The following is a 12,113-nucleotide window of genomic DNA, read 5'->3' on the forward strand; positions in this document are numbered from 1 at the left end:
TTTAAAACATTCCTGCATCTAAGACAATAAGAGGTCTTTTGCCTCTTGCTTGGTGCCCTAAAGAACCAACACATTACAAAACAAATTTCCAAAGTCTCCCTACTGAGCACTGTTAATGTTTTCACATGGCGTTTGTGACTTGGCTGACCTGATCTTGCTGCAAGTACTGGCAGCTTAAGTACCTGGACTTCTTATTTTCACTTCTGTAAAGGTCTGTGCCAGATACAGCCTTCTGATGGGAATTAAATCACCAGTTCATGTCTCACACAGGCACAGCTCCTCCAATCATTTAAAAATGCAGAATATAAAAGGGGACAAGGCACTTGTACAGAAGCCTGGCTTTGCATGCAACCTTCAGATTTAATCTGGGCTGTCACCCACAGTCTTGTGAGTGGTCAAGAATAACTTAGAAGGCTCTCACAAGCACGGCACTCATTCACACTAGAACACAAACTCTAAAACAGATCTCAGTGGCTGAGTTCAGCACTGCCTTTCCAGCTCCTCACTCCTTTGCTTTGGGACAATCCAATTCCCTGGAGACCCTGCAGAAGTCAAAGGGCTCTCTCTGGAGGCCAAAGGTCACAGGAGAAGCCAAACTCACCAAGTCAGCAGAGACAGCAGTGGTGATCAGGGCATAAGGGCCATTCACCAGGGCACCGCTGATAAGCAGCATCACTGTTCCAAGTTTTTTTTTAAAAAAAGGAAAATATGAGTTGCATGAAAAACTGCTCACCATAACAACAGAAGACATCACAGCCTACGGTTCCCAAGTGGTTTAATCCTTCCTAGGCTCCCCTGACCCAATACAGAATTGGGAAAGGATGAAAACCAACCTCCATTCCTTTCTCTTTGCAATGCTCACTCCACAATGTGAATTCTCAAATGTACCAGAAGATGGGGCTGAGACAAAAAGCACTTCCCAGGGTCTTTACTGATCCTGGTAGGTCACAGAAAGGGGAATATTTGACCAAACTGATCATGAGGGCAGGGGTTGCTCACAAGATAAACCCGTAAGTCCCCTCTGTCCTTGTACAGCACCAGAGGACCCTAAAAGTGACCAGGCCTTCAGGTGAGACACCACTGCCAGCACTCGTGTTTTCATTTCTGGTTTGAGGTAACGGATAGAAAACCACAGGTGAATTCAGCCTATTCAAGTAAAGTTAATGCTGCTGTCAAAAGTACTACAGGCAATATTTAAACATCTCTGACATCTGACACAAGGAATATAAAAAAACCTGTGCTGACACAACAATCTCCAGACTAATGATATGAACTAAATCTGTTCTCTTGCAACCCCTTACTCATTTCCTACCTTCCCACTTCAACCTGTAAATAGCCTGCAAACCCAAATCTAAGGAATTTGATTCCATACTCCCTCCTCTAAGGGAAAGATAAAATAGAAAACAGAGGACAAAAGGAAAGAGCACCAAAGGTCACAAATGCAAAGGTCATAGAAAGCTAGGCAGAATAATTTAAGACTACTCACCTACAGTAGCCTCAAGGCCCATTTTACTGACTGCAGAGAACATGTACAGCTGTAAAGAGAATAAATAACCACTCAGAATACCAACATATGGACTAATACTGGGTTCCCCATCTGCCCAATGTTAATTACAAGATATCTCAGTTGGTATTACATGGAAGTTCCAGGTTTTATTAAGCCCTTTTGGGCCACAGAACAGTGATTGTTTGATTGGACACAGAAAGGAGATAAGGGGTAGAATCCTCTATGTCCTTTCAGAAGGAAGGGCTGTGCTATGAGATCACTCAATTAAAACTCTCCAACTGAAGCTTCAGCACAGCACAGAATACAACCCATGAAAAATCAAATCAAACTGTCTCTCTCACGTCCACCTGCTCATTTTCCAACAGTTACAGCTCAGAAATTTTAGCCTTGAGCAGCTAAAATTCTGCCTAACAACCGAACATCAAATTTTACAAAAGAGTGAAACTTTCCATACAGTCTGTAGCAAAAAAAAAAAATACATTACACTGGTTAGCTTGTTTAGCCCCAATATCTACACTTGCTCAACTTTTCATGTCATGTATTTAATCTGGCCTGGACTCTCTACGTCCAGGCTGGGAGATGCTGCCTGTAGAACTGTCCAGGGCACGGTGTCACAGCCTCAGCCACAGCTGTGAGAGGGGGACAGGCTCTTACTGTGGGTGCTGCAAGCAGCAACATCATTCCGCAGGTGGATGCCCTCTTCTCCAGCCTGTCTGAAATGAGACCTGCCAAAATCCCACCTGAAACAATACACAGGCATGAGGAAAACATTCAGTGTGTGCTTTGAACAAGAGACATCAGTTTCATTTAATGCAACAGAACCCAGGGGCTTTCACTGCATAGTTACACAATTCACTCAGCAACATCCCCATTAACCCAACCAGTTCTGACCTGAAGACAACAGAAGCAGACACTTGTTCCTCCTCATTTTTTATTCCAAATATCCAAGGCAAAAACTTTTTACCAGGTGCCACATGGAACTACTGCTGGAGTTCTGCTATCCACTCACTGATCTCTTAATTCCTCACATGCAACAGAAAACTTGGCTCTCTGTCCATGTCCCACTGCAACCAGGGAAACAAACTAAACTGTCTGCACAGGTGTGAAAATTTATTCAGTGGTCACCTTGAAAATTATAAAGGAACAGCCTAGTCCTTATTATCATTATGATTTCCCAATTTTACCTCATACAGTTATATAAGGCATAAAAAAAAACCCAAAACAAACCACACCACCTATGGCCGTTAACCTTTGTGCCCATGGAATCCACACCACTGAAAAAACAGGGACAGGTCTCTTAAGCTAGACTGACAAAAGGAAGTATTTTGATGGGTGGTGACCAGGACTCATGGGCCAGTGCTGAGAGAGATAAAAGATTCTATGATTTGACTATTCCAATCTGTACTGGACACTATCACTGGCTGTGAAGGTATTATACTAGACTTCCACTTTTCAACACAACTCTCAGCTCAGTGCCTTTACTACTACTCTCCTTCAGTAGAAATAATGCATATGAACTATAAAATACGTAGGCTGTGTCTATCAGAGCCTTTCCTGAACTGGTGTGATCATGAGTGAAGTAACATTAAAACTTACCAAAGATTCCACCCACATCAAAGAGTGTAGAAAGGTCTCCAGCTCTTTTGGCATCAAGATGCTCTGATGAGAGAAGCAAAACATTTGTCTCATTCCTGGGCTACAAAACATGGAAATCTCAGCAGTCTTGTAATGCCGGGGCAAAGGCATCTTAAGGCAGAATTCTTTATTCAGAATAAGCCACAATAAGGTGACGTTGTGTAAAAGAAATAAGAACAAAAGTAGGTATTCAGCAACACAGACTTTTGAATACAACTACTCTCCCTGGAAGAGACATTTTACCACTTTTATAACCACAAAATTACAGGATGGTCTGGGTTGGAAGGGATCTTTAAAGGTCACCCAATCCAACCCCTCTGCCACGAGCAGGGACACCTTTAACTAGATCAGGTTGCTCAGAGCTCCATCCAGCCTGAGCTTGAATGTTCCCAGGGACTGGGCACCAAAAAATTCTATGGGCAGCCTGCTGCAACATTTCACCACCCTCACTGCAAAAAATTTCTTCTTTCTACCTAGTCTAAATTGACCCTCTTTAGTCTAAAATCATTACACCTTCTCCTATCACAACAGACCTTGCTAAAAAGTTACTCGTGGTCCCTCTTGCACTCTACAAGTATAAAAACATCAAAACATCAGTACTGAACAGATAAATAAACTCATTTGTATTATTTTGTATATATTTTAATAGGACACTTCAATCCTGAAAAATATTGTTAAAAAGTAAAACTTTTTGATTTGTTTGCAAGAGCCAAAGACACAGCATTTATGCCTGGAATTACTGAAGACAAGCCAGCCACTTCTGTTTGTCTTGAAAACGCCCTCTCAAAACACTGAATTCATAAACCTGCTCGGTGACTTACAACTCCTCTGCTACTGCAGCAGAGAAAGCTTCTTTCAGAAGCAGTAATGTTTATTTTCTTCTTTATTCCAAGCTCATGTTTGCAGAGACTTTGTAGCCGTAATTCTGTACCCTTTTCCTGTAATACTCACCTACATTTGTGATGTAGAGGGGAAGCCAGAAGAGGAAAGTGTAGCTCACCAGCTTTGCAAACAGGAGACAAAGGGAGAACTCCACGACTCCCTGAGAGAATAATGAAAACAGAGAGTTAGCATCTTGACAGATATTTGCTTTCACAGACCATTGTGAAAATGGTTTCTAGGAAGCATTTAGGCTTTTCTTTTTTCTCTCATGAATTCCCAAGAAGCATTCTTCCCCTGAGAGCACAAAGCTTGCACTCTGAGCAGACTGTGGTGTTTTACTTATATGTTATACTTGTACTGAACTGCCTGAAGAGGGAACATTAAAATGGTACTGAAAAGCCTGAGCAGAGAATGCAGAAATGAACGTGAAGGATTTGATACTGTTTAGGACACCTGCACCACTTATTTCCCTTAAATAAAGTTGTTATACACCATTAGAGCAGGATTGGAGTGTGTTCCAGAGAAAATGGAATCTTTTTGTGCTCTTTTCCCTAATTGTTAAGCTCTATAAAAAGCCAGTGAACCAGTCTGACACGGTTCAGATCAGAATGTGGTAAGAGCACATCACAAACTGAGCAGTGACCTGCTTAAAGTTCTAACTTGCTCCATCCTCTTTCCTGCTGAGCACATAAAAGTGCATTTACTGCACAGAGCTGCAACTAAACTGCCAAATTAACCCATCTTTGTTCCCTTCACCATCTGATAACTTCTTATTTGAAACCAGATTTCTTAAATCTCTGGTATGGAGGGCTGCAGTTACCCTGAGGAACAGCACACACACTCCACATGGAGCTGTGACCCTTCCCAGCAACAGGCAGGACAAATATCATGGGGTTTCAGACCTTCCAGGTGGCAGCAGCAGCAATTTTTTCACCCACTATTTCCACTTTGCCACAGGAAAAACAGCTGAGGAGCAACTGAACATGACAAGAAGATGGAGGAAGATAGACGTTGGGTGCAGGATTTTCTTATTATATTCTACACGTGGTCCAAATCAATCTGCAAATAATTCTACTCCTGCATTCAGGATTCAGGTTGAGAAGACAATCAAAAATGACAGGTTCTGACCTCCAGGACACTTCCTTTCCTTTACCAGCAGTCCAGTTTGGGCTGCCTGAAAGTTCTCAGAAAAGAGGTATTAAGATTAAAGCTTTTTAAAACAATTAAAAAGGGGGAGCCATAGAAGGAAGTTCTGACACACAGAAGTGCTTATGGACTGTTTGCTATTCCACCTTTAACAAGTACATGCCATTAGGTTCAGTCAACTTTTAGAACAGACTTTAGGACAGAATAAACTATTTCAGCCAGAAGGGACCCACAGCAACCACTCTGTCCAACTGCTGAACCCCTTCAGGGCTGACACAAGTTGAAGCACGTTGATGAAGCCATTATCCAAATGCCTCTTGAACATAATCAGAGGGAGATCAGCAGCTCTCTCTGCATCTCTCTTCCTCAGGAAGCTGCAGGGAGCAATGAGGTCCCCTCTCAGCCTCCTTTCCTCCAAATAAGTCAAGCCCAAAGTCCCCCACATTTCAAGGCTGCAATGCAAAGTTAATATCTACTACTGCTCCACCCAGAACTTCAGGGAAATACAAATTCTGAGGCAAAACTGAATTCTTAAGAGGAGCAGCACAGGCACTCACAGGTATCCTCAGGGCACCTAGGAAGCTGATGGCTGATGTCCCATGCCTTCCTTCCCCAGGGGCCACAGAGCTGGAGCTCAGTGACACGCTGCAGTTCTCACTGTCAGTGAGTAAATGCTGCATCTCTGGATCCTGCAACAGATGAGAGAGGGAAAAGAACAAAGAAACAAAGTATGCATCAAGAAATCGAAGTCCCAAAATAATTTTTAAAAACAAAACACCTACTTTACCACAGAAAGTCACAGCTTCTAAAAACGTTTTGGTGTGGATGCCCAGAGAATACAGAGAGAACAGAGACTATACCGAGAATATCAGGTGGTAGCTGGCTGTTTCTGTCTGAGTGCACACAGTCCATAATAGAATCAAGTCCCTGTTCTATTGAAGAACAGTTTCAAGTTGCAAAACCCCCACATATTAACAGTACATTCAGTGGAACAAAAGTTTCCAATCTTCCCTCACTCCACATAAATGTGGTCGAATTAAAGCTGACAAGCTACTGAGTCCTACAACACTGTGTACAAGAAATTTCTACAAGGATACATTTCTCTAGAAAATCATGTATCATCTTCTTTCTGTACAAATACTGAGCCTGTTTTTCAGACTGTAACATCATCTTATTGACCGATCTAAGTACAGGCCATCTTTCCACATGAACTACAGACAGCGAGTGCTTCATGTTAAGCAATAATTTCTTTTTATTTTCGAATCTGTTCCATTTGAGCATTGCAATCCTCAAATTATAAAAGCCTGGAGTTCACCAGCATTGCCTAAGTTGTGAATTCTGAGCTCTTTTCTAGTACTAGGAAGGATTTTATTCCAAGAATTCCACTGGCTGCTAAGAATACTTGTGGAGCAAGCTACCACTCCACAAGAACAAGCCAGCCCAGTGTAGCCAGGAGGGTTCATATTATTTTTAATCCTCTACCAGACTGAAGTGAACTCTCAGAATAGAACTGGAAGTTTGCATCTTACAGATGTACACAGGAAAAAAAAAATAGGTATAAACAGACCTCAGCACTTCTTCTCCAACTTGGAAAAAGGATGGGATGTAGCTATCCTCACCTTCACCTGCTTGCTGAGAGAGGCTTTACCAAGCTGTGTACTCTTCCTAGTTATGTATTCTACACACTGTCTTCCCTCTCCTAATTCTTCAGCATCTGAACAAAGCCTCAGTGAAGAATTAAGCCTCAAATACATATTTGACTGTAGGCTAGAAAGGATATAACAGCAGGCTGTTCCATTTCCAGTGCTTATTGCAAAGAAGAAAACTTTGATTAATATTTGCTAAGCTGATGGGAGAAGGAAAAGAAGTAACTGCAGGAAAAATTCAATTCTGCTATTTTACACTCAATGATTCTAAATAAATTCAGTTTTTAAAGAACATCATTTAGGAGAGGGCGCCAGGGAACCATCTGGACACCTGAGCCCAGACACTCAGCATAGATTCAGAAGCAGCCATGCAGCATCCAGAATTCTAGATGTGATTGTTAGATGGGATGCAGGACTTACAAGAGTCCAGTGTGATAAAGCATTAATCAGAAGACAGAAAAAACATCTAGGGACCTCTGACACGGTCCTGCAAATCTGTGTCATAGCCCAGGAGTCTCTCCATCATCCTAAAAAATATCTTCTGAATAAATATCTTCTGAATAAAAATATCATCTTCTGAATTATTGCAGCAACTTCAAAACTTGAACAATTTTAACAGCACCACTTCAAACCATAAGCTATTAAAAAATTTTAAAAAACGAGAGAGGAGACAAAGAGGGAAAAGCAAAGGGTTCAAGCAGTGAAGCTCCCCACTGGATTCTAGAGGGTGTCTGAGTATCTCCTGCACAATCAGCACAGCAAACTCAGCCAGGACTGTCCAAGGCAATGCTGCTCATTTCTCAGACAAGCAGCTCTAAATCTGTTTTAGAAGAGTGGGTAAATATTGCAGCAGAGGTGACCCAAGTCCAAACAATTTATTTAAACTCATGCTGGAAACTTCTGTCGATGATTTGGGGGTTTTTGTGCTGCACATAGGTAAAGAATAAATAAACCCAGCAGTCTGTGCTTGGCAGAGGTGATGTTGCACAGCCTTGCCAGCTTGTGTCAGAGCATGATTAGGCATATGGCACACTCTTGATCTCTGGTGAAGGATTCATTATCCCACAATTTTATGTCATTTTTAAGAGGCCAACCTAACAGAAGCAGCAACCAAGGCACAGAGGTATTCAGGTCTCGCAGCCAAAAACACATTCTGCTTTCAATCACTGCAGATCCTGAGAATTTGCTTCCTTTCTACAGTAATTGCAGAGGTCAATGAAAACCCAGTAAAAGCTGCCACTCCAGTGTGCTTGGAGACCAACCCAGAAATGCAAAACATCTGCTGTCTGTAGAGGCTCAAAAGCTGACTGTGAAAACCAGCTCCAAATAACTGCAACACAACCCCTGTAAAAAGGGGAAGATGTTCTTCTGTCACTGGCAGAAAATCAGGAAGCCCCAAAGAGCGACAAAGAAAGGGTTTTAATGATTTTATTTGTTTCTTTTTAAACCTTGTTTAAGACTCTGTATTGCAAACATTCCCCAGCTGGCAGGGTGGGATATTCCCAGGACTGCCAGCAATTCCCCCAGGGTCACTGTCCGTGCTGTCCCTCTGTCCTGCTCCCAGGGGACACCAGCCAGTGGGACAGGGGTACATTTTCCTCACCCTTTGCCAGGCAGACCCTTTCAGAGGGTGGCAGCAGAGGCACCAGCAGAGTTAAACAGGAGATCTCTGGCTGCTGATTTGCTGAATCACGTGGCTTTTTTAGCTTTGTCATCATGATTTAGAATCACAGGTCGGTTGGGGTTGGAAAGGACTTGAAGATCATCCAATTCCAACCCCTTCCAGCATCCCAGGTTGCTCAGAGCCCCATCCAGCCTGGCCTTGGACACTTCCAGGGATGGGACAGCCACAGCTTCTCTGGGTCACTTGTTCCAGTGCCCCACCACCCTTTCCTCTGTAAATTTAAAAGTATTTCTTCCATAAATACCACCTTATCTAAAGGCACCTGCTGATATTCTTAAATGTCACCTTCCATCTGGTTGTGAAATAACACTGACAAATGATTTCTGGGCTGGAGACTGTTGTTGGGCAGCTCAAAACAAAAATATTAAACTCAGTACAGAGAGAGTTTAAGCTGTATTGAAGTGTTTCCTTAGCAAAAATTTCAAAACTTTTTTACCAGCACTGATTATTCCACCCTGTGAATGCTCATTATTATTCTATGGGCAAAGGATAAAGAGAACAGGAAGTTTCTATTTTCCTGGGAAAGTCTGAAAGAAGTTAAAAAAAAAAAAAAGAAAAAAAGTTATCCTCTCAGGATACAACGTGCCAAGTGTACTGAATACAAACGCAAAATTTCAAATGGAAATTTTCAGTTCATGTCCATCACAAGATAAAATGGGGGTTTTTTTGCCCACAAAATGGGCAAGTCCAGAATTCATTTTCTAGTGAGAAACAGCAGCCCTTATAGTTACGAATTTTAAGCAAGATTTTTGTGAATAATTGTGTATATTTAGAACTCTCCATCTCCACATATAATCTTGTAAGTACAGAGAGCTTTTGAAAGGAAGAGGGAGAAAAGTGAGACTGCAAGGATGGGACACAATATACATAATTTAAATATTTCAAGTGGGCTGTCTTTAAAGTATTTTGCAGTGCATTATTTTTGATGGAACTGTGTCAAGATCACAAAAATAATAATAAAAAAAGATCAACTGAGCAAGCACTGCCATCTCATACAGCTCAGTTTGCATTATTTATGGCAGGTAATGCTTTGTTCCCTCATCTGAAGTTACATCTGAGTGTGAAGATGGAAGCAGATCGCAGCATCATAAAGAGAGGAGCAATCTTTACAAACAGTAAAGGTTTCACGTGAGCCTTAAGAAGTCTTCTATGCTACTTCACAGCAATATTTTGTATTTTACCTGAGGTTTGCCATTTTCCTTAGCATTTAAGGTCGGCATCTGCATTCTGCACCGAGAGGCGCCGTTCAGGAAGGTTTTAGAACTCTAAAAAAAGAAAACAAATTAACTTTATATTTTTGCTGCTTGTTTTTTTTTGGTTTTTTTTTAAGGATGACATTAGTGTCAATTATGTCTCTAGTACAAGTTTTTGTGCATTGTAACATAAACATAACCCTAGCTGGAGCATCTGTAATTTGATAACCATGTGGTTTGAGATTTTCAAGCTCTTACACAGACCTGTGGCAATGGACATAAAATGAACTCACAGATTGATCTGAAGGCTTATTTCACACTGGTTTTATACAGAAGCAGATGAATTCAGAGCACAGTCACACTCCTCTCAACATCTTTAGCTGCTTTTTCCTCTACTGAACTTACTGACATTGCAAACTAAGTTTTTACTCTTAAGCAGATGACTGCAGCAGCAACTACAGCAGCTGATTTGTTTCATGAAAACCTTGATTTTTCACTTTCCTGATCCCTTTAAGAGAAAAGTTCATCCCTTTAGCTTATATTCTGTAACACTGTGTTCTTTTAGCCCATAAATGCACTGTGCTCTTGTGGACAGGAGTATTGATCAGGAGTCTGAGCACCTCGAGCAAGTTCCAGAAGAAAAAATGAGACAAAAAGCTACATTTCAGGCACCAGATTGACTTGCTTTTTATCCTTATTAACAAGTACATCCCTGTGTCAGTTCACACCAAACTGCATTCACTGGAAAACACCATTCTGAGATCTTTAGTCTGAAAAGATTTACCAGGGACATTCAGATTTGTCTGCTGAATTAAATGTACAGCTCAAAAGCAGGTTTGCAGTCAGGTATGGACAACTTATTGCTAAGTGCAGAAGAAGCACTGTGTATTCCTCAGGGATGAGATGCTGAAGTGTCTAACCACACACTGGATGCCACATTGAAAAAAAAACCAAGTCAGAACAATAAAAAACCCCACAAACTCTGCCCCAAATAAGCCCCTCCTCAAGCTCACCACCACAAATGAAAAAAGAATGCAAATCCTCACTGAACAATCCAGCTCAGAATCAATCACTGGGTAATTCTTCCCCCCCACAAAAAACCCAGAGTATGTATTTCAGTGTTTTTTAGACGAATTGCCCTTCATCAGTCAAATCCTTCTAAGAAGAAAAAATACTTTTGAGGATAAATTGTGGTATTTCTGCAGCTCAGAACAGAGCTGAGAGAGAAGCAGTCTTGGACATGCATTCCTCAAAATAAACCAACAACACTCGAGCCCCCAGGGTCTGGTAAAACAGATTTTTAAGTTTTATCTTACAGAAAATCTGGCTCTTGTCAAAAAAGTGATTTACAAGAATCCACGGGGAAGAAAATCCATCACCTAGAGATAAGTCATCTACATTTTTCATCAGCAGCTCAGCAGAGGAAAAATGAATGACTTTTTCATTTGACTGTCAAAAAATAAGATTTATTGCGGTAAGGAGAAAATGCGTAGGGAAAAGGACTAGACATTTAATACTTACACTTCTTCCTCCTTTTCAGGAGATAAAAATTTCAGCCTGGTAATTTTTAAATGCACAAGCACTTTGCAACAAGATTTTAAGGGAGGGAAGTTTTCTGGGAATGCAAAATCGAGACAAAGGGAGTTCCCAGAGTACCAAGGCAGGTTTTTAAGAACATGATGTAACTAAAAAGACACAGGGAGAAAAGATGAGAAGTAATAAAACCAGTTCTAAATCACATTTCCCAAAGGGGGGTAAAAAAGGTTAAATCTCCTTTTTAACTTTCATAAAGGAAGTGCAGCAATTCTGAATAAAGCCCACTGACTTCTCACTTGCATTTGTCATAGGTACAGCCCTTCAAAAAGTCAAGATTAAGCCTCCAACACCAGCATTTAAAAGCACTTTATTGTCCTCAAGTATTTCTCTGGAAACAAATTTCAGATGGGTAAATCAGAGCCAAGATGAATTCAGGCAAATGAAGCACAGCCCAGGATACCAGAGAATAAAGAGAAAGAACCACACGCTCAAGGCTCTGTGCCTGACTCTCCATCTGTGGGTTTGGACAACTCAATGAAATCAGATTACTCACCACTGCAAACTCTGTGGAAATATTGGGCTCACGACCATGCTGCAAATAAACAGTAGACTAAATTCATCCAAGACAGTGACATCACACAGAGAGGACCCTGAGCTCTGAAATCTTAATATAAACCCTAAGTCCTTCCCTCGTGCTGAGCATTTATTTTAGTGGTGCTTAAATTTAACTGGCCTCATTCTTCCACAACGAGATTTAGTTTTTAGCACCAGGACATCTGGCCAAAATTACCTGCCACAGCCTCATGAGAAAAGCAAGTGTGTACTTTTCATGCCTCAAAAAAAAAGGATTTCTAACTATTTGCAAGAGCACACAAAGTTGTTCA

General features: G+C 41.2%; 1 protein-coding gene across 6 annotated transcripts in view; it reads right to left on the reverse strand.

Annotated features, from left to right (window-relative positions):
• SLC37A1 (solute carrier family 37 member 1) overlaps positions 1 to 12,113 on the reverse strand; it is a 35,576-nt gene that overhangs the window by 6,883 nt on the left and 16,580 nt on the right. For all 6 annotated transcript variants that reach the window (XM_040056221.2, XM_040056222.2, XM_040056220.2 and 3 more), the window contains 7 exons: positions 9,682 to 9,765; positions 5,728 to 5,859; positions 4,094 to 4,184; positions 3,104 to 3,166; positions 2,162 to 2,247; positions 1,487 to 1,535; positions 602 to 675 (listed from right to left, as the gene is read on the reverse strand). In XM_040056221.2, coding sequence (XP_039912155.1) covers positions 602 to 675; positions 1,487 to 1,535; positions 2,162 to 2,247; positions 3,104 to 3,166; positions 4,094 to 4,184; positions 5,728 to 5,859; positions 9,682 to 9,765 — 579 coding nt within the window. The remainder of the gene's footprint in view (positions 1 to 601; positions 676 to 1,486; positions 1,536 to 2,161; positions 2,248 to 3,103; positions 3,167 to 4,093; positions 4,185 to 5,727; positions 5,860 to 9,681; positions 9,766 to 12,113) is intronic.

This window comes from Hirundo rustica, chromosome 2 (assembly GCF_015227805.2).
Source record: "Hirundo rustica isolate bHirRus1 chromosome 2, bHirRus1.pri.v3, whole genome shotgun sequence".
NCBI lineage: Eukaryota > Metazoa > Chordata > Aves > Passeriformes > Hirundinidae > Hirundo > Hirundo rustica.